Here is a 20327-nt window from a genome sequence, read left to right as displayed (position 1 = left end):
TCCTTTAAGGCTCAGCAAAAGTCACTTTTCTGTGGCTTTTACCAGCACTTGAGTAACACCAATGGCCCCCTTCATTAGTTCTCCAGTAGCGCTTCACCATACCTCTGTTGCAGCATTTATCACTTTAGGTTGTAGTTGAATTCTGTCTGTCTCCAGAGCCAGACAATGGGCCCACTGATTGTAGGGGTGGAAGAGGAAAAAATGACTTACCTGATGAGATGAGGCACACACTTGATGTTGGCTGTTTTAGAGGTAAAAGGGGATGCCACAGATGCTTCCTGCTCTGACAATGAAATGCCTGCATGAGCCACTTTCAAAGCCTGGAATGATAAGCCCATGTCTCACCCATGACTTTTCAGGCTAGGCTTTACCTCCCAAAACACCAAGAGACCGTTCTTCACCTCATGAAGGTATAACACTGTACTCTTTCATCGTTGGGTCTCTGTTTATGCTGTCCCTCCACCTGGAGTGCCCTCTCTCCCCTGATCCACAAAGTCACTAACTAAACAATGACCCAGAGGTAGAAAAGTGGTGTGTGTACATGCATGCGTGTGTGCATGTGAGCGTGTGCGTACAAGGGCCCTGCCTGCGGGGAGTATAGATGTGAAGAGGAGATGGAAGCCCTCATTCAAAAAGTCAATTAAAAAGATGACAGAATTTGGATGGACGTTGGTTGTGGACCTTCACCATTTCAGTTCTTGTACCTGGTGAGAATCTTCATGAACAAAGGTGAAAGATAGAATCCCCACCTTGTCCTAGTCTGATCCTACAAGAATTGTGTGGGCATAAAATGAACTTTTATATATATGTAGTTCCATAGAACTACAGGGTACCTGGCACCATGAGCAGTACATACTAGATTCATGTTTAATAAATATTAGGACATTTTCTTCTTCCTCTTTTATCTCTATTTCGTATCTCTATTATATACTTTAGGACCATCTGCTTTATGTTAGGGTTAGTTTTATTCATGATTCTTTCTTCATCAGACAATGAACTCTTTAGGAGGCAGAGACTATGTCCCTTTTAGCATTTGATTTTTTTGTTTTATTCTAAACTCCACATAATTAATGTGAAAGGATACACATTCTAGATTTGAAAGAACAGACTAAAAATTAGCTTTTTCTCATGAAACATAAAGCAAAAAACATCTTAATAAATCTCTAACTATAAACATAGTTTTCACAGAAATTTGGAAATAATATTTAAGAGAGAAATAAAACAAATACCAAGATCTTAAATCTCTAATAAGCTTTGGAAATACAAAGAAATCTTCCTCACTTCTTGTCCCATAAATCAGCTACTGAAATATTTCCTTATGCACATAATCTTGAAGGTAGACTATTTGTTTCCTTCATGTCTTTAAAACTCAGAATATAAACCATTCACTGCCCTTCTACTGCATATTAAAAATAATTTGCTGAGAATCATTTTATTTAGCTTTTTCTATAGCATAAAAAAACTAAATAGTTTGGTCTAGGATTTTACTGAGTGAAAGAGTTCTGGATGAAGGAAACTTTTAAAAACTAACCACAGAATGAAAGTTTGGTAGGAATAAATATAATTTACATATAATTCAAAACTTTAATCATCAGTTTCAAACTTTTTTTCACTGAGTCTTTATCAGTTGCGTGACCTTGAGGGGGGAAAAGAAATCACGTCCCTGAGAAATCATTTCATTACTGATAACAGGAAAGATTGAAAGCAGCTAGACTTGTAAATTTCCATCTTTGGAGCCTGAAATATAGGAATCTAAGTAGCTTTCCTTTGTGTTTATTATTCCAGGAGTTTCCAGAAAGCATTGGAAGTGTCTCATCTCCCTTTACTCCCCTCCACTTCCAACCCACACTCAGGCAGAGGTGGATGTAAACAGCCAAATAATCAAATGGTTGCTGGTGGAAGGAACCAAGCCCAAGCTTAAGAGTGTGTAGTCATGAGCAGAGCGCTTCCCACACAACCTAATGCAGAGATCATAATCCAATCCAGCTGCATTTTAGTCACTGACTATTGCTGGGTATTTACAGTTCAGATACCAGGATGAGAAATTTCAAAAATAGTTTAATAGAATGAGAGACAAACCCCAGGAGAGCCTGAGGTCCTCCAGAGGGATATTAGTGAGCGGCTTGCCTGAGCAAAAGCCATTTGTACTCACCCCACAATCGTTAGCTCCATCTCCACACATGCCCACATAATAACTGCAGAAGACAGGAGAAGAAGGAGAAGAAGGATTAGTAGGTAAGAAAAATGAACAGCTCACTTGAATATTTCCCATCATAACTAAGTCACATGTGATTTGTGTGTATGTGTGTGTCCCCTGGACACACCTGGAACCAGGCTGAAGAAAAATGGTTTGGAGAGACATATTCCCACAGGGAAAAGGCCATTGCATTATTTAAGTTGCTTCAACCAATCACACTGAAATGGTAGTGATATAACCAAGGACATCGGCAAAACAGTGATCACACACTTTAAAAGAAGTCCTGCTTGATGATACACACCAAGCCCAAGCTTAAGAGTGTGTAGTCATGAGCAGAGCGCTTCCCACACAACCTAATGCAGAGATCATAATCCAATCCAGCTGCATTTTAGTCACTGACTATTGCTGGGTATTTACAGTTCAGATACCAGGATGAGAAATTTCAAAAATAGTTTAATAGATATAACTAGAGACATATGCTCATATTTTTGATGCATTTCAGGTGAAAATGAGATCTGTTTTCCATCTATATCAGTTTGGTGTGCAAGCATAATATGAATAGAAGAATGAAAATTAATATGGCTGCCAAAGAAAAGGAGTTTCTGATGTAAGACACTGCCTGCCTTCTACTATAAGTAATACACTGTAAGTATTGATAAATGACAATATTCTTACAGGCTTAGCTGCATTTTTCTAAAAACAGAATTATAAAATCAATAAGGAGAAAAAATAAAGTTTTCTTAGAATTTCCTCATTATTAGTTAATGCGTAAGAAATAACCACTTTTATAGGTCAAAAATAGTTAAATGTGTCTGGGCGCGGTGGCTCACACCTGTAATCCCAGCACTTTGGGAGGCTGAGGCCGGTGGATCTCGAGGTCAGGAGTTTGAGACCAGCCTGGCCAACACAGTGAAACCCCATCTCTACTAAAGATCGAAAAAATTAGCTGGGCATGGTGGCACCTGTAATCCCAGCTACTTGGGAGGCTGAGGCAGGAGGATTGTTTGAACTCAGGAAGTGGAGACTGCAGTGAGCCGATATTGCACCATTGCACTCTAGCCTGGGCAAAAAAGTGGGACTCTATCTCAAAAAAAAAAAAAAAGTCAAATGTAGGCATACCCCTATGGTTCAATCCAATATTGCATTGTGTAGATGAAAATAATCATGCTGTATATGTTCATGTCATGACTACCCACAATTGTTGAAAAATGGCTCCTTTTTTCAGGCTTAAAGCACACATCTGGCCTCTATATCACATCAGGAATCTTACATCTTTTAGTGTTCCCTGAATTCAGAAAGAGAATGCAGACAGCCTTATGCACATTGCCAATGACAAAGGCATGAGAAGGAAGATTGGGATGTTGAGAAGACTGCTCATTCTGAGACAGTATGTGTCTTCCTGAATTGATTTTTAAAGGGGAATATGGCTTTTCAAAATTAGGCATTTTAGTTGGCAAAATTTCTCAGGCATTTGAAAAAGGTAAAATTACTTTCTTCAGCAATATCATGTAATAATCATGTGAATGAAATAGTCATTTTACTTACCCAGCCTCAGGCATTCTGGAAGTTAATAGGCAGTTTTTGAGACTTCCCTATGGGTAACAAAATCTAACAGTAAAACGCTGTCTCCTGATTTCACCAACTACTCACCAGCCATCATCTAAAGATTCACTACCCTATGTTCCTTTTCACTTCCCAGACTCTGCAGCCCCGAACTGTTACATTCCCAGCAAGCAACAGGTAGATCTAGTCTCAAGAAGTACCAAATGTACATACACATTTCACTCTAATGTAACTTGGTCATCTGTATTTTTGAAGGGGGTAATAAAGGACTTCCTCTTGACTTTCCCTACTGGAGCCAGATAAAGAGAAAATACTACTTCACCTCTTGCTAAGAGGACCAGAAATTATTCACATATCTTCTAATGGACCAACTTAAAATAACTCCAGGGTATAACTCACCTATTTCCCCATTTTTCTGATTCTAAGCTATACAACCTGCCTCAGTATTTCTGCTACATCCAAGCAGGGGAGGGTTTCTCTAAGATACATGCCTTATGAACCACAGAACAAATGCTGTCTGGAATAGGCAACTTCTAATGACCCTCAGTGGTCCCCAGCTCCTGGCATCCATGCCCTGTGTAATCCACTCCCCGGAAGTGGGCTGGATCTAGTGACTTGCTCCTAAGGAAGGGAATGCAGCAAAGGTGGTACGATGTCACCTCTGCGACTGGTATATAAAAAACAGCAACATCTGTCTTGTGTGCCCTCTCTGTCTCTGGTTCTTCTTGCTTGCTTAATCTTTTAGAAGTCAACTATCACACCATGAGCTTCCTTTTGAAATGGTCCCTGTCACAAGGAACTGAGGTTGGCTTCTGTCCGCTAGCTAGTAAAAAACTGAGGTTCGGTCCAATCGCTCATGAGGCACGGAGCCTTCAACAACATGTGAGTGAGGCTGGTGAGAGATTTTTTTTCCCCTCAAGCACTGATTGACTGTAGTCATGGCCAAGACCTGGTTACATCTCCTAGAGATATCCTGAGCCAGAAGACTCAGCTAAGGCACACCTGAATTTCTTTTTTAATCCTCTTTTTTTAACTTTTATTTTAGGTTTGGGGAACATGTGCAGGTTTGTTATACGAGGGAACTCACGTCACGGAGGTGTGTTTTACAGATTATTTCATCACTCAGGAATTAATCCTAGTCAGTACCCAGTAGTTATTTTTTCTGCTCCTCTCCCTCTTCCCACCCTCTACTCTCAAGTAGACCCCAGTATCTGTGTTTTTCTACTTTGTGTCCATGCGTTCTCATCATTTAGCTTCCACTTATAAGTGAAAACACATAGTATTTCATTTTCTGTTCCTGCGTGAGTTTGCTAAGGATAATAGCCTCCATTTCCATCTGCGTTCCTGCAAAAGTCATACTCTGATTTGTTTTTATGGCTGCGCTGTATTCCATGGTGTATACGTACCGCATTTTCTTTATCCAATCTGTCATTGGTGGGCATTTATATTGATTCCCATGTTTTTGCTATTGTGAATAGTGCTGCAATGAACAGTCATGTGCATGTGTCTCTATGGTAGAATGATTTATATTCCTCTGGGTATATACCCAGCATTGGGATTGCTGGTTCAAATGGTAGTTCTGTTTTAGCTCTTTGAGGAATTGCCATACTGCTTTCTACAATGGTTGAACTAATTTACACTCCCACCGATAGTGTATAAGTGTTCCCTTTTCTCTGCAATCTTGCCAACATTTGTTATTTGTGACTTTTTAATAATAGCCATTCTGACCCACACCTGAATTATTGACCCATAGGTAGCAATAGTTAATGAGCATACTCGTCTTTCATGCCATGACACCTACTTTAATTTCTGAAATTCTTCAATAAGGCTTGATTTCTGCCCAGGAGACATTCTTGCAAAAACTGTTCCATTCACCAGAATCTAAAAAGAAAAAACAACCATTGCAATATGACTGGGAAGAAGAAAACTTTTAAAAGTAAAAGAACACCCCTGAAAAATCACTCCTGGTTACTAATTTAATACAGCATTGGATGGTATGTCATTAGACCAATACCGGGAAGGGAAATAAGGAGATTTAACGCTTTAATATTGAAATTTCACTTAAAGTCCTCCATCACAACTCCATTACTTTTTTTCCCAGACCATTTTTCCAAGACGGGGTGACCACGAATCAATAATACTATAGTAACTAAGCAGCATCAGAGCATATGGAATAAAAGTGCTTGAGGAAACACAGTTCTTTCCTAACAGACACCATCTCCATAATCATAGCATAGGCAGAGGAAAGGCTGGAAGCTGAGAAACAAGGCTCTATTCTCAGCTGTGCCAGCTAGTTGTGCACACCTTACACAAGCAAATTAACCTGAGTCTCAGCTTTCCCTGAACTGAACTAAGAGCTTTCTAGAAGCCTTTGGGGTCTAGATTCTGGGTCTTTGACTGCTAGGATGACAGAATTTTTAAGACATTGCTAACAGATAGTTGCTGCCCTCCCCTTGTGCTCCATTAATCTCCCACACATTGACAGTGCAACCCTGCACAGCACTATTTTAAAACAGGACACACAGAGGACAAGATAACAAATGACTCTGAAAATAAACCATGGGGCCTTTGTTTCCTCTTGCTGTAATTTAAGAATCCAGACAGGAAGGGGCATAGGGCTTAGCCTGACATCAGCTGGTAGGTTTCAGAGAGAAGCTGGCCCTCAAAACAAGCAGCGTGTCTGCAACTCTGCCATTCTCCTGGGTGGGGAGGGAAAGAAGGAAGAAGGCTGAACTGGCCACAGGGGTGAGAGAAAGTACCAGAACTCAAACCTGGAATGGGAGGCCGTGGGTCTGCCTGGGACCAGGAAGGCATAAAAAGGGCCAGAAAACTTCTTCAGGGACAGTACTCCTTTGGGGTGTTTATTCTCTAATGGTGAGGCAACCTCAGTGATCATTGTTTTCAATACTCTCCTCCTCCTTTCGCAATCGCTACTTTGAGGAGCAAAACAAAACACTTCATTTCTTCAGTACTTACTTTTGGAAGCAAGCTGGTGAAATGTTCAAATACCACTTGGTATGACTTCCCACTCATTGCAAAATGATAACAGCTTCCTCTGTCCCCACGAGGGGTTGAACTGTTTCCAGTGTACACGCCGGTTTCCTAAAATCAAAAGGGCATCATTTCTACATTGATTCTTAGGGAGTGTCTCTGCTTTCCTATGCTTTATTGAAGGAAGAGTTTTCATGTTGCCTAACAGGGTGAAGGTCAGCAACAAAATAAGGTGAATTTGCCTACAGCACTTCCACCCATAGGAAGAAAACACTCCAAACATTCCCCCCAAGATTACGTAAACATATGATACTTTGACAGTATGGTACTCTGGATCCTGTCTTGGGAGATAATATGCATGATGTCAGTCTACTGAAGAAATCTAACTATTCCTAGGTCCCAATTAGTTATTACAAGGAAGAATAGGAAAATTCTTCCCTCTTCTTCCTTCTCCTCCTCATGCAACCTTATATTTTCTAAGATCTCTTACCATTCACTTATTCAAAAATCACTCTCATTGTCTTCACTGTAAAGTAGGCACTTTTTCTTCAGTGCCTAACTCCTTTTAGGACCCAGCCTCTGACCTTTGTTATGACCCTACCTCAACAGGTAACCCTTTCTATCATGGTTCCCCACATTCTCTTCCATACTCGACATCCCACTGCACCAGGAGTAATCCTTTTCCAAAACCCTTTCCCTCCTACCTTTCACCTGTCACGATATTTCTCTGGCTTGGTTCTAGCCCTACCTGGTTCTCAGTTAGGGAGAAGGCATCTGATGAATGCCTGTGCATTCATTATATCAATAATCAATCATGGTTTTTCATGCAACATTTCTCAGAGAGCCTTCCATTTGTGTTTAGGACTCTAAATTCAAATATTGCAGGAGGTGAGAAAATTTTATTCATCAGATGACTGCATCTCAGGGAAAGCATTGTATTTGAAAGAAAAAAAATTTGCTATGCTGAACTGGGAGGCAAGATGACACACCCCTCCCTTTCTATCCCCAGTTGCAAAATAACCAACAAAAGACATGTTCTAAAGCATCCCTCCTGAGACAGGGGCAGGAATTCCTTTTGCTTGAACTGGGAATGTGGGGAGAGGAAGTATGGTGGAGGAGCCCAGGGAGGAGGAAGGCCTGAAACTGTGATACAATTTCTCCTGGTGGGAACCAAAATTTCAGTAGAGGCATTCAATTCATGAAAGTAGTGTGAGCGGACTCTCAGTTACAATTCACAAAGGGCCTGGGTTACAGCATGCAGTGAAATTCAGGCAGCATGCACTGATACAGAAGCAAGTAGGTTCACAAGGAAATAAGCACCAGAAATCTGCTGGGAGCAGAGAGAGAGCTGTCATCTTTCACAGCCCATGCAATTAGAGGTTGAAGCAAGTTAACCCACCTCTTCCCAGGGTAGGGGCAGGGCCATTCTGTGGAGCTGTGCAGTTTGTGTACTGCACAAAGACTCCTGACTGCACAAAGGCCCACTCTATACTTAACAATCCGAAAGGCTGGTTAGCCTGGAGGAAGGCAGCATTTTTGTAATTCATCACCTGCAGGGCCATATCTTTGAATTCACACAAAAGCATGGGTGTTACCTTTAGTGATGGAATGTGAGGCTACAGCCCATTGTCGTCATATGAAAAAGCTATTCTGTCACAAGAACATAGGGAGATTTCTATCTAGAGAAGTCCAGCCTCTGTTAGCTTCATGTCATAGGTATATGAATATATACCTATGGTATATATAGGTATATGGATATACAATCCAAATGCCCATGGATCTACGTGGAATCAAATAGGCCTAAGTCTGCTTTCCTGCTCTGCAACTCACCAGTTTTTGTATTGGGCAAGCTTACTGCTCTGAGCCTCAGTTTTCTCATTTGTAAAATTAATGGTTTGCCCAATTGCATAGGGTTGTTTTAATAACCAAGTGGAAACTATGAGTGTAAATCAGTAGTTCTCAGCCATGACTGCACACTGGAATCGCTGGGAAAAGCACCCGATGCTAGCTCCTACCCCAGGGGTTCTGGTTTAATTGGTGCAGCCTGCACTGGAAGCTTAGAAACTCCCCCAGGTGATTTTCACAGGCAATCAGAGCTGGTGGAAATGCTTTGCAAACTGTCAGACTCTGGACAGATGTGAGGGATTATCACTGAGATGACTCCTGGAGTTGAGAGAAGGCTGAGCAGTGCCAGGATTGTATTCCATCAGTCTAGGCCCACGGAGGGGCCTGCTAACATTTGCTCACTGTCTTCCCAGGTCCAGTCTCTTGGTTCTCCACCAGCTGCCAGGTCACTGAGGCAGGAACAAATTCTTCTGGTTCATTGGCTTCAACAATGATCACTTGGCTGCCTGGAGGGATCATTTCAGAATTCTTTGCAACAGTAACGGCTGTTTGAAGGTTGTCACCTAGAAGACAAAGAAACTTTGCTTTCTGTATGTACAAACCTCCCCTCAGCAACAGGAAGTGAGGTCGCCCTTTTCCACTCTGCTTAGTGTTCTTTGGGGGCATTTACTGCTTTCTGCCTTATTTTATCTTCCTCTCTGCTGTAGACTGCCCCTCATGGGCAAACACTATATTCCCATCTCCCTCTCACAATATTCAGCATCATATCCTGTCCATGTGTATTTCAAAACCTGTGTGAATTAATAAAGAAATACTTAAGCATTTATGACTAATCCTCAGAAGTCAGACTACTGTAAGTGGTGAATATAGCATTATCTCAGCCTGATAGCATAAAACCATCCATGGGGTCTGGAAACCAACTAAGCAAAGAACACACAGGGTCAGGCTGTGCTTGGGTTTGATGATTATACACCATGCCTAGCCCTGCTGCCCTAGAGGACCATCAACCAGAGGCTCAATCCTCTGTGCAGAGGGATCATTGGGTTTCTTGATGAGAACACGCCCATTCTTGCTCATTTATTGTGAGCCTAGAGGCACTGCACAGATCCTGGCTAGGAGGGGTAGTCATTAGACAAAAGAGAATGAGATACGGTCCCTACCTCCAAAGCTTCTGGTCCTGTCGGGGCAGCTGTACATGTTTTCAGGTAAGGGACTACAGGGTAACAAATTCAACAACAAAACATTTTTCTCTGTCTCTGACACATGAACTCAGCTCACACATCTTGTGCTTATGCCTGGGATACAATCAACTTGCCAGGCACCTAGAAACAAATATATACCTGTAATCATCACAGTCCTGATACGGGCCTCGCTCAGTTCCTTCAAGACCGGTTTGGTTTCTTTTTTCAAACGATTCTCCATGATGAGAAGTCCCAGAAATGTTAACTCCGACTCCACTTTTTCTCTTTGTATTCAGGAGAAAATCAATATTAAAGTATATCTATGTAGGCTCAATAGTTCAATTTATTTCTTCTTTTAAAAATTTCGTTATAAGTCTTATTAATGTGATACAGGCACATTTCAAAAATCAAAACAAACTTCAAAGCTTATAATGAAAACCAGCAGTCCCTGTCTCCGCACCATCTCACCCTCTCCTGGAGGCAACCACTTCTAAATCTGTTGTTTCCAGTTTCCAACTCTATTTTTAAAAGCAATGTGCTTATCGTCCAACTCTTCTATTGGTTTTTAAATATGTTAATCCAATATACTTTATTTTTTAATTTATCCTAGCTTTTTCTTTTTTGAGTTTGCAACCGTTTCAGTTTATTTGGCATTTGTTAAGTGCATTCTGCATACATGCAAGACGCGACAGTAGTAGTTGAATACGGTGTCATTCATCTTAGTCTCCGTCTGTCACCTTGAATAATATTTACTGGCATCACACAGGGCTCTGAACAGTTTTCAGAATTTGAAGGTGGCTTATAGTCCAACCGGGTTGCATTAGTTATATAGGAACTTTCCTCTGAAATGGAATGATTCTAGGGTGGCTTTTTAAAAAGTAAATCTGGGGGCCAAGAGCTCTTTTTTGTTCTTTGTTCATTTTTCTGTGCACCATGGTGTTAAGATTACAGGGAGATAGATTTAAACAATATGCATACAGCTATGAAGCCATTACTATAATCAAGGTAATAAACATATCCATCCCCTCAAAAAGTTTCCTTCTGCCCTGTTTTATATGTATGTGTGCATGTGTGTCAAAAATCACTTCTCTAGAAGGTATTCATCTTGCATAACTGAAACTTTATACCCATTAACGACAACTTCCTATTTCCCTCTCCCGCTAGCCCTTGGTAATCACCATTCTACTCTCTACTTCTATGAATATGTCTATTTCAGATGCTTCCGATAAGTAGGATCACACAGTATTAGGCCTTCTGTGACTGGTTTATTTCACTTAGTGTGATGTCTTTCAGTTTCACTCATGTTGTCTCATATGGCAAGATTTTCTCCTTGTCTAAGGCTTAATAATATTCCATTATATGTACATATTACATTTTTAAAATCCATTCATCCACTGATGAACATTTAGGTTGTTTCCATATCTTGACTATTATAAATAATGCTGCAATGAACATAAAGGTGAAGATATCTTTTTTTGAGATCCCAGTGTCAGTTCTTTAGGATATTTACTCAGAATTGGGATTTTGGATCATTGGATCATACGGTCATTCTATTTTCAATTTTTTAAAGAACCTCCACATTGTTTTCCGTAGCAGCTGTACCATTTTACAACGGTTCCAATTTCTCTATATCCTTGTCAACACATGTTTTCTTTTCAAATAGCCATCCTTACAGGTATCAGGTGATATTTCATTGTGGTTTTGATTTGCATTTCCCTAATGCCTAGTAAAGTTGAGCACGAAATATCTGTTGGCCATTTGTACGTCTTTGCAGAAATGTCTATTTAGGGCCTTTGTTCATTTTTAAATTGGGTTATTTATTGATTTTTGCTATTGAATCATGTCCTCTGTACATTTTGGATATTAATTTCTTATCAGATATATGGTTTGCAGAGATTTTCTGCCATTTTATAGGTTGCTGTTTCACTGTTATTTCCTTTGCCGCGCAAAGCTTTTCAGTTTGATATCCACCAGCAAAAGAATGAAACTGGACCCTTATCTTATACCATACGTAAAAATAAACTCAAAATGGATTAAACACTTAAACATAAGACCTGAAACTGTGAGACTACTAGAGGAAAACAAAGGGAGAAATCTTCTTGACATTAGTCTTGGCAATGATTTCATGGCTATGACACCAAAAGCACAGGCAACAAAAGCAAAAACAGACAAATGTTCTTTGTTTCTATTTTATGATGCTTCTTCTCATTCAGTACTTTAGGCACTTGGCTTCTTGTTTCCCTACAACCTTCCCAGCAGTACTTGTGTTAAAGCCTTTGTACCTACCATTTGTATTCCCTGCAATGGTCTTCCTCTGGATATCTGCATGTCTTTCTCTCTTATTTTACTAGATGTCTGTTAAAATGTTGCTCCTCTGAGGACTTTGCTGATTGCCCAAGCAAAATGACATTCTCTGTCCTTTTTAAAAAGTCCTCTTAACTTACTTTATACTTTCCCCCTCAGGTCATTTAAGAACCACTAGTGGGACAATATTTTATGGGTTTATTTTATAATCTATTTCCCCAACTAGGATATAAGATTTGTGATGGCAGGATTTTATTTTATTCACTTCTGAATAAATTCTGAATTCCTTGAGCATCTGACACACAGTTAAGTTCAATACAAACCTGCTAAACCAGTGAAGGGGTGAGCCTTGATGAAGTATTCCTCCTGTTGTTTCAGTTTGGGGTGACCTTTTAAGTCATCTCAAAAAACTTTTCTACTTCCCCATTTTGACTCCAATTTTTAAGAAGTTTTAAATTTTTCTAGTTGGAAAACTTTTCTAAATAGAATTTGATTCTAAGAAAAATCAAAACTCTATCCTTTTATCCTGTTTGAAAATAGTAACTAAATTCTGAGAAGTATAATAGGCTCCTGACATTCCCTGAAAAAACCTGGAATGGTTGGAATTCTAGCACATTTTATCTTCATTTTCTTATTTTGTTATATTTATAATAATGTCTATCCTACTAGTGGTTCTCATATGAGAACAACGCAGCTGCATTTGTATGTGACAGCTGGGTGATGGCTACACTCCATCTCTAGCTACATAGATCTTTTCTTCACACATGTCCTTAACGTGGATTATTCAAATTTGTGTTTAAAAAATTACAAATCCTATGTGGTCTGGACCTTTATGTTTGCTCAAGAACAGCTAACACCTGGAATGTTAAATCTGAGAATGTCATTCATGTATTTCAAAATGAGCTTTGTGATCCTGCTTCAAATATTAAAATGTCACGGCTGAAAGCCTCCTTGGAGATCATCCAGTTGCATATTTTATAGATGGTGAAACAAGCACAGAATAAGGAAGGGACTATGTTTACTAATTAAATTAGAGTCAATGGACTTAGGTTGCAAATAATAATGTTAAACCAAGGATATCAGTATCTTACATGAAGGGGCTAGCTGTATATAAATGAGCATTTATCAGCAACACAAATCCAATGTAAGAAATAAATAGATTGTCTGCTATTCAATTTTCCACAGTATTTTTTTACTCCTTTGTCATAGATAATTTTAAAATAGCCTTTAAAAACTGAAGAACTTTGAAAGAAAAAATAATTTATAAATTATCCTCTAATGAGGACAACTTATCCCTGTAAGGTAATTCAGAATACTGAATTTTATTTCTCATAAGTAATTCAATTTGCACTTGTTACCTTCACAGATACGAAGGAGGTGTTGTAGTATTGAGCACTGAAATAAAACATGTCTAAAGGATTCTGAAAATCTTCCAAAGCGCCAACTGTCTCCCTCTCTCAACCCCTCTGTGTATGGGACCCCCAAGTCGATTGGTCACATAATGCTCTGAGGTTGAAGGAGCGTTGGTGGTTTTGATGGGATTGGTGCTGAGACTAAAGTTGGCACAACATAGTGCCAACCAGAGATAACACACTGGTGTCTTGGAGTCAGAAGCTCTCAAGTACCATCCTTGTTCTGCCACCAACCAGCACTGTGACCTGAGCAAGTCGTCTCCAGTGTCGCCTACAACTGTCCGTCTCTGAATCAGGGGACTGGACAAGATTAATTCTCTGTCTCCCAGAGACTTCAAGGTGATTAGAACTGTTCATCTGTTCATCTCCAGGACTCACACACTTCATGCACACAAAGCCTGCCCTAGTGTCCTTTTCTGAGTTGCTTACCTGGCTAAGTGCTCCACTTCTGAAAGATTCCCCATCTTTATGGTTTTGTGGGCAAGAGCAATGACACAGAAGCCTTGCACCGTGTACTTCCTCAGTTCCTGTGGGAAATCCTTAGGCACTGCCAGGGTAGAAGAAACAGGGTAAGTGTAAGGTCATGTTGAAGGCTGGTCTAAGCAAGACTCCAGGACACAGCCATTGTACCTTGTCTTAACTTTCATTCCATAAAAGTGCTTTAATAGAAAACTTCAGCTATTGGCCACAAACAACTTCATCAGTGTGTTCTTATTATTCTGATGGAAATAAATGCCAAAGATGTGCCGGCCATTTCCTGTGTTACGTATCCCTCCAAAATTCATATGTTGAAGCCTAATCTCTAACGCAATAGTATTTGGAGGTGGGGCCTTTGGGAGATAGGTCATGAGGGTGGAGCCCTCGTGAATGAGATTGATGCCCTAAGAAAACACATCTCTCTCCACCACGTGAGGATACAGCAAGAAGGCAGCCAGTCATCTGCAAACCAGAAAGCAAGTCCTCTCCAGGAACCACACTGGGCAACACCTCCATCCTGGCCTTTCCAGCCCCGAGAACTGTGAAGAATACATTTTTGTTGTTCAAGCACCCGGTCTATGGTCTTGGTTATAATAGCACAAGCTGACTCAGACAAACTGGGTGTCAAATGCACCCACTGGGTCCAGTAAGAACAGACCTCAGGACTATGGGTACTTGGACAAAATGAGAGAAACAGCTGATCTTCTAGATCAGGGGTCAAAAAAAAAAAAAAAAAAAAAACTAGGATGCACAGGCTAAACTGGTCTATAGCTTGTTCTTATAAATGAAGTTTTACTGAAACACGACCATGCCCATTTGATTGTTCATTGTCTATGGCTGCTTTGAGGCTTCAGTGACAGTGTTGAGTATTTGAAATGGAAGCCATGTGATTGGCAAAGCCTAAGTCAGAACTATCTTGCTCTTTACAGAAAAGTTTGACAATTCCTGCTTTAGGGGAAAGAGGACACAATGCCAACATGTGTGTGTTTTAGCATGGCAATCACAACTATGTTTATAAAATCTTTATGATTTATAATGTACCTATAAGGGTATTGGAGGGAACCACAGAACAAAGGGAGGTATAATAGCTTAGGTGGCAAATCAACTAAGTTCTATTCTCCCCATTCCACTTCCATGTGGACCTTAGTCATGCTAAGTCTCTCTTCTGCACCTTAGTTTCTCATCCATAAAATGAGAAGTTTCCAGATCTCTCCGTCTCCATTCATTTCAGACTTTCTGTAATTCTAAAATATTTCTGGAGGTGGGAATCTAATTTCAAGAAAGTTCTTAGCTCTCTATTTCTAAAAATGGGGTAGGGTGGTGGTGGAAATCACTAAGCTAGTATTAGCATAGGTCAAAGATTGGAAGTTGGGAAAACAGGAAGAACAGGACGAGCTGCCAGGAAAACGAGTGCCAAGTGACAGGCCCAAATCCTTATGAGAGAGCAGGGGCAATAGACACCAGTTTAAATGCCAAGAAGATGCTCAGTTGTACCCATGTAGCTGAAACAAAACAAACATAGCATATGTTGTAATCAGTGAAGGAGAGCGTTAATGAGACCGATGCTGAAGATCAAAGTCAGAAGAAAAGGGGCTACTCTTTTTTTTTTTTTTTTTTTTTTTGAGAGACAGTCTTGCTCTGTCGCCCAGGCCGGAGTGCAGTGGCCCGATCTCGGCTCACTGAAAGCTCCGCCTCCCGGGTTCACGCCATTCTCCTGCCTCAGTCTCCTGAGTAGCTGGGACTACAGGCGCCTGCCACCACGCCCGGATAATTTTTTGTATTTTTAGTAGAGACGGGGTTTCACCGTGGTCTCGATCTCCTGACCTCATGATTCGCCCGCCTCGGCCTCCCAAAGTGCTGGGATTATTACAGGCGTGAGCCACTGCGCCCGGCCCAAAAAGGGGCTACTTCTAAGGTTTATAAAAAGACTCCCAATAGAGAAGTTAAAGGAATCATTTGCCAAATCTAGAATTCTCTGCACAAGTTGATGGCCATCAGCAATCATAAGGAGTGTCTACATGAAAATCAGAAGACAAAAGATCAGTTTTATCCAAATGAACTCATTTGAATGCAACAACATTCTTATAAATCTGGCTGCTGCTTAAAGAGTGCATATGTTTATAAGACTAAAAAGCAATACAAATCAGCTCAAAATCTGGCCCAGAAAGATGAAATTGCTGTGAAAATGATAAATTATCTTGCTCTAACACCATTGAATTTACTTTAATCACTTTTATTTCTAAGATATTTATCTTTTCTATATTCTCCTCCCATCGATCTATCTGATTCTCCCTGGAGGTGACAGAGCAGCCATGTCTGCAGAACTTACCTAGCGTCCAGACCTCTCCCTTCGCTTCCCTCATTCACACCTCCCCTAGTTCTCAGACCCTTAGTGGCTCCCTGTTCTGGCTCCTGATGCAAGCTTCACATCTCATCTCCTTCCCAGATGCCCCACTGTGGTTGTACTTTTCTTACTGCACCCACAGCCAGATATTTCGTCGCTACCTCCCAGCCTTGAAACGATTGCCCCTGCTTCCTAGGATCTACTGGGCCTGCTTTGTACCCACCCGGGAAACAAGCAGCTCCGCGTTCACTGATGGTGAAGCTTTCTGTGTTTGTTGGCTTTATGTATTTGGTCTCGGCTGGTCACAGTGGCTCACACCTACAATCCCAGCACTTTGGGAGGCTGAGGCAGGCAGATCACTTGAGGCCAGGAGTTCAAGACCAGCCTGGCCTACATGGTGAAACCCTGTCTCTACTAAAAATACTAAAGTTAGCCGGTGTTGTGGCATGCTCCTGTAATCCCAGCTACTTGGGAGGCTGAGGCAGGAGAATCACTTGACCTTGGGAGGTAGAGGCTGCAGTGAGCCGAGATGGTGCCACTGCACTCCAGCCTTGGGGACAGAGCAAGAGTCTGTCTCAAAAAAAGAAAGAAAAGTATTTTACTTCTTGAAAGAGAAAAGTGTCAGTACCTGTTTCAGATCTGCAGAACCTGGCCACCATTTCCGGGGCACCCTTCATGTAGACATGGAAGTGATTCTCCCCAGCTAGCTGAGCGATCACCGCCATCCTCTGCAGGCTCGAGGAAAATGGAAACTGGCACAAGGTGGCGATGGCTTCCGCCGGACTCTGCAAGCCCATCAACAACAGGGAGCTTAACAAGCTGCTATTTCCAAATGCAATATTTCGTGATATTTCCAAATGTACACCAACAAAAAGGCTTTACTGTGCAATGAGCCCAGAGACATCTTGATGTAGTATATTTGTCACAATATTGATTTTTTTTTTCTTTTTCTGGCTGCCTTAAAGCGACTCCCTCAACAAGTTGTCTGTACTGCAAGGACCTTCCCCTGGAGAAATCCTAATCACCTTCCAAGCCAAGCTCACAGGTATCTCCTCTGTGGTGCTTTTATCTCCCAGAAACAGTATTCACTCCCATGTCAGGACTCTTGAAACTCTTTCTTCAGCCTTGATTATAGCAGTTGTCATGTTGTGTTGTACTTCTTTGCACCTATATCGATTTTTCTACCAGTCTACCTGTTCCTCCAACCCAGAACCAAGTGTGTCTTGTTTTGAAGCCTCTTTATCTGCTAGCACCTAGCACAGTGCTCTAGTCTACACAGGTAGTGTTTGTTGAATAAATTAATAGATAAATTCAGAAATGAAAGAAACAGCAAACCAACCATGGAAACTGTTAGGATAAGGCAAAATAATAGGACTATAAAAATATGTGACAGTCAGAAATGTTTTACCAGTTTTACGGGGAAAGAGCTATGTGATACAAAGAAGGAAATCGTACCTTACTGGCTTTTGGTCCTGGTTTTATGATGTTTGAAACTGACATCCCAAATTTGCAGGAGTCTACATTGCAATCTTCCATTTTCTGTTATAAAATGAAAACATTCATAAGACTCTTTGAAGAAAAATAGTAAGACATAAATATCTCTTATTTGCACAATACTTTAACCTTTTCAAAGCCCTTTTTACATATTTTCTCTTCCAGGCCAATTATCTTAATATTGTCATTGTTAAATTTCTGTTGTGTCGATTTATATTAGGGGACTTATTATAGAATGTCAAAGGCCAAAAATATTGTGAATTCATTTTAAGAAGTAATTGATGAAAGAAGTGCTAGCTACAGATCCATGGATCTTTCTAAATGATAATATCTAGTAACTGGAGGAAGGACTGTGTGGAGATGTAGTCTCCAACATTGCTGAGCACCATAGCTCTCAGATGAGTTAGGATTGGGTCCTGAGATACACGTGGGACTAGTTCTTCATACTATACCTATGCTATTAGCCTAATTGAGTTAACTAGGGAGTTGGTATGTCAGCTGCTAGCAGATTAGAAAGCCTGTTTGAAAATGGCTTGTATTCTTTGGATATTACAACAGAAGTTAATAGCTCTGAGAAGCCAATATATAAATAGTAGAGGTCAGAAAATAGGAGATAGTATTTGATTTTCACTCTGCCACTTAGCTGTTTAACCCTGGGGACACCATTTTATTTCTCTAGACCTGAATTTCTTCTGAAAAATAATCTGACAATCTGAAAGGACAGTTGCCCTCCTCTGTATGTGGAGTGGAAGGTTCCTAGTTACCAAAAGATACTCAGGACAGCTTCTGACCCAGCTCTAAACTCAGTGACTAATCATGCATTTTTATGCTTTGTTTGGGATGGATACAACTATTCTTACAGATGGTTCTTACAGAGCTAATACTAAAGATTTATATTCCCAAGCAAGTATGTTATTTGTAAAGACAGACTAGCCCTCCTATAATGGAGTGGGGGACGTAGTTAGGGCCAGGACCAAAGCCAGATATAAAATGACCATGCACAACTCATCACCATGTCAATCCCAATGATTCTGGTGAGGACACTGCTTAGAGTAAATATACTGATTCTTCTCCATTGAGATCCGGAGAACTGGTCACTATGTCAAATTTTTGTCCACAGCAAATGCTCTATTTTAACTTACTGATATCAGAAGTTACCCTTTTTACCAGGTTTCCTCTTTCATTGATTTGCCCTCTAGAAAGCTAAAATTTCCCTATTATACATCTTTGTATTAGCTTCTTTGTTAGGTGTGCTTCGTTTCCCTGCAATCATTTGTTTCCATTCTTTTGCAGCTATATTTAACTGCTGTACTGTATTTTCTACATCATTGTACATAGCTGTAGGATGTTCTTTAGAGGCAGCGGATGTAATTAACTAACTGGTTAATTAGTGAACACCCTCTACTTGTTTGGCTCTTCACTGGCTCAAAGCCCCTTTAGATTCATAGTCTCAGTGCTCACAAGTCTGTCAATGAGGCATTATTTCCCCAGATGTACAGATGAGGTCACAGACTCAGTCCTGGCTCTGGCTTTGTGACCACCCAGCTGGAGAGTGGTGAAATGCGAAGGGTTCCCACTGTGGCAACCTCCAGTATGGGTTTATATCCTTCCGTTTTCATTCACACTCAGCTCAGGAGATTGAACCAGTTGCATGCAGCCCTCCAGTTTGGTGTCTAGACTTATGCTTTACAATATACAGTCACCGCCAGCCACTTGTGGCTATTTAAACTATTTAAAATTGAATCAGATTAAAATTTCAGTTTCTCTGTTGCAGAGCCACATTTCAAGGGCTCGGTAGCCACGTATGCCTCGTGGCTGCTGTACTGGAAAGTACTGCTTTAGACTACTGTTTCTCTGATAGTGTTTTGGAAAACATTGATGTTTTGGAGAACAGGCTGGGTTATGGGTGTCAATAAGGTTTTTGAGGTCAGATAGATTTGGTAAATGCTGCATCTCATATTCCCTCTTGAATATTCACAAAGCACCACAGTGTATTAAAGAAATCGTGCAGTCAAGAAATGAGTTTCACTTTGTTTAAACAACAGTTTCCAAGCTTGTTCAAGAATGGATGCCTATCTCACGCACACCCATTAACAGAGTTCTTTGGGCCACAGGCTGGGAAGTTCTGGTAGTGTTGCCCATTCATACATATGTTATTATGAATCTTCTCCGTGTTTTAACAAAACTTAGAAAAGCTTCAGCACGCCCAGTAAAGATTTCCTCAGGTTCTCATCTTTCCATTAAACTATCACCTTACCCAGGCAGTGCCCTCAAACATTTTGAGGTCCAGAGGGTCTCCCTGGATGGTTCCATTGAGAAGGATCAGAGAGTGGCAGCTGGCCATGGCCGCACACAGTGGGCCCCATGGCACAGCCTGGCCCGAGGCAAAGCTGTGGGCTTCCTGGAAGCTGGTAGAGAAGGTAGAGAAGGTAAAGTCTTTGATTAAATCATTTTGCACACTCTGTCCCTTAAATCTTACTACAGTGGAGCTCCAAACACCTAATTTTTTTTTTTTTTTT

General features: G+C 40.7%; 1 protein-coding gene across 1 annotated transcript in view; it reads right to left on the bottom strand.

Annotated features, from left to right (window-relative positions):
• ATP13A5 (ATPase type 13A5) overlaps positions 1-20327 on the bottom strand; it is a 118151-nt gene that overhangs the window by 34236 nt on the left and 63588 nt on the right. The window contains exons 14-23 of the mRNA XM_011961226.1: positions 20066-20216; positions 17770-17853; positions 16943-17099; positions 13923-14040; positions 9937-10061; positions 8999-9159; positions 6737-6862; positions 5562-5641; positions 2153-2195; positions 211-320 (exon numbers count right to left, since the gene is read on the bottom strand). Coding sequence (XP_011816616.1) covers positions 211-320; positions 2153-2195; positions 5562-5641; positions 6737-6862; positions 8999-9159; positions 9937-10061; positions 13923-14040; positions 16943-17099; positions 17770-17853; positions 20066-20216 — 1155 coding nt within the window. The remainder of the gene's footprint in view (positions 1-210; positions 321-2152; positions 2196-5561; positions 5642-6736; positions 6863-8998; positions 9160-9936; positions 10062-13922; positions 14041-16942; positions 17100-17769; positions 17854-20065; positions 20217-20327) is intronic.

This window comes from Colobus angolensis, unplaced genomic scaffold (assembly GCF_000951035.1).
Source record: "Colobus angolensis palliatus isolate OR3802 unplaced genomic scaffold, Cang.pa_1.0 Scaffold54, whole genome shotgun sequence".
Classification (NCBI taxonomy): domain Eukaryota; kingdom Metazoa; phylum Chordata; class Mammalia; order Primates; family Cercopithecidae; genus Colobus; species Colobus angolensis.
Note: the sequence above shows the minus strand (reverse complement) of the source record. Positions and strands in the feature narration are given on the sequence as shown.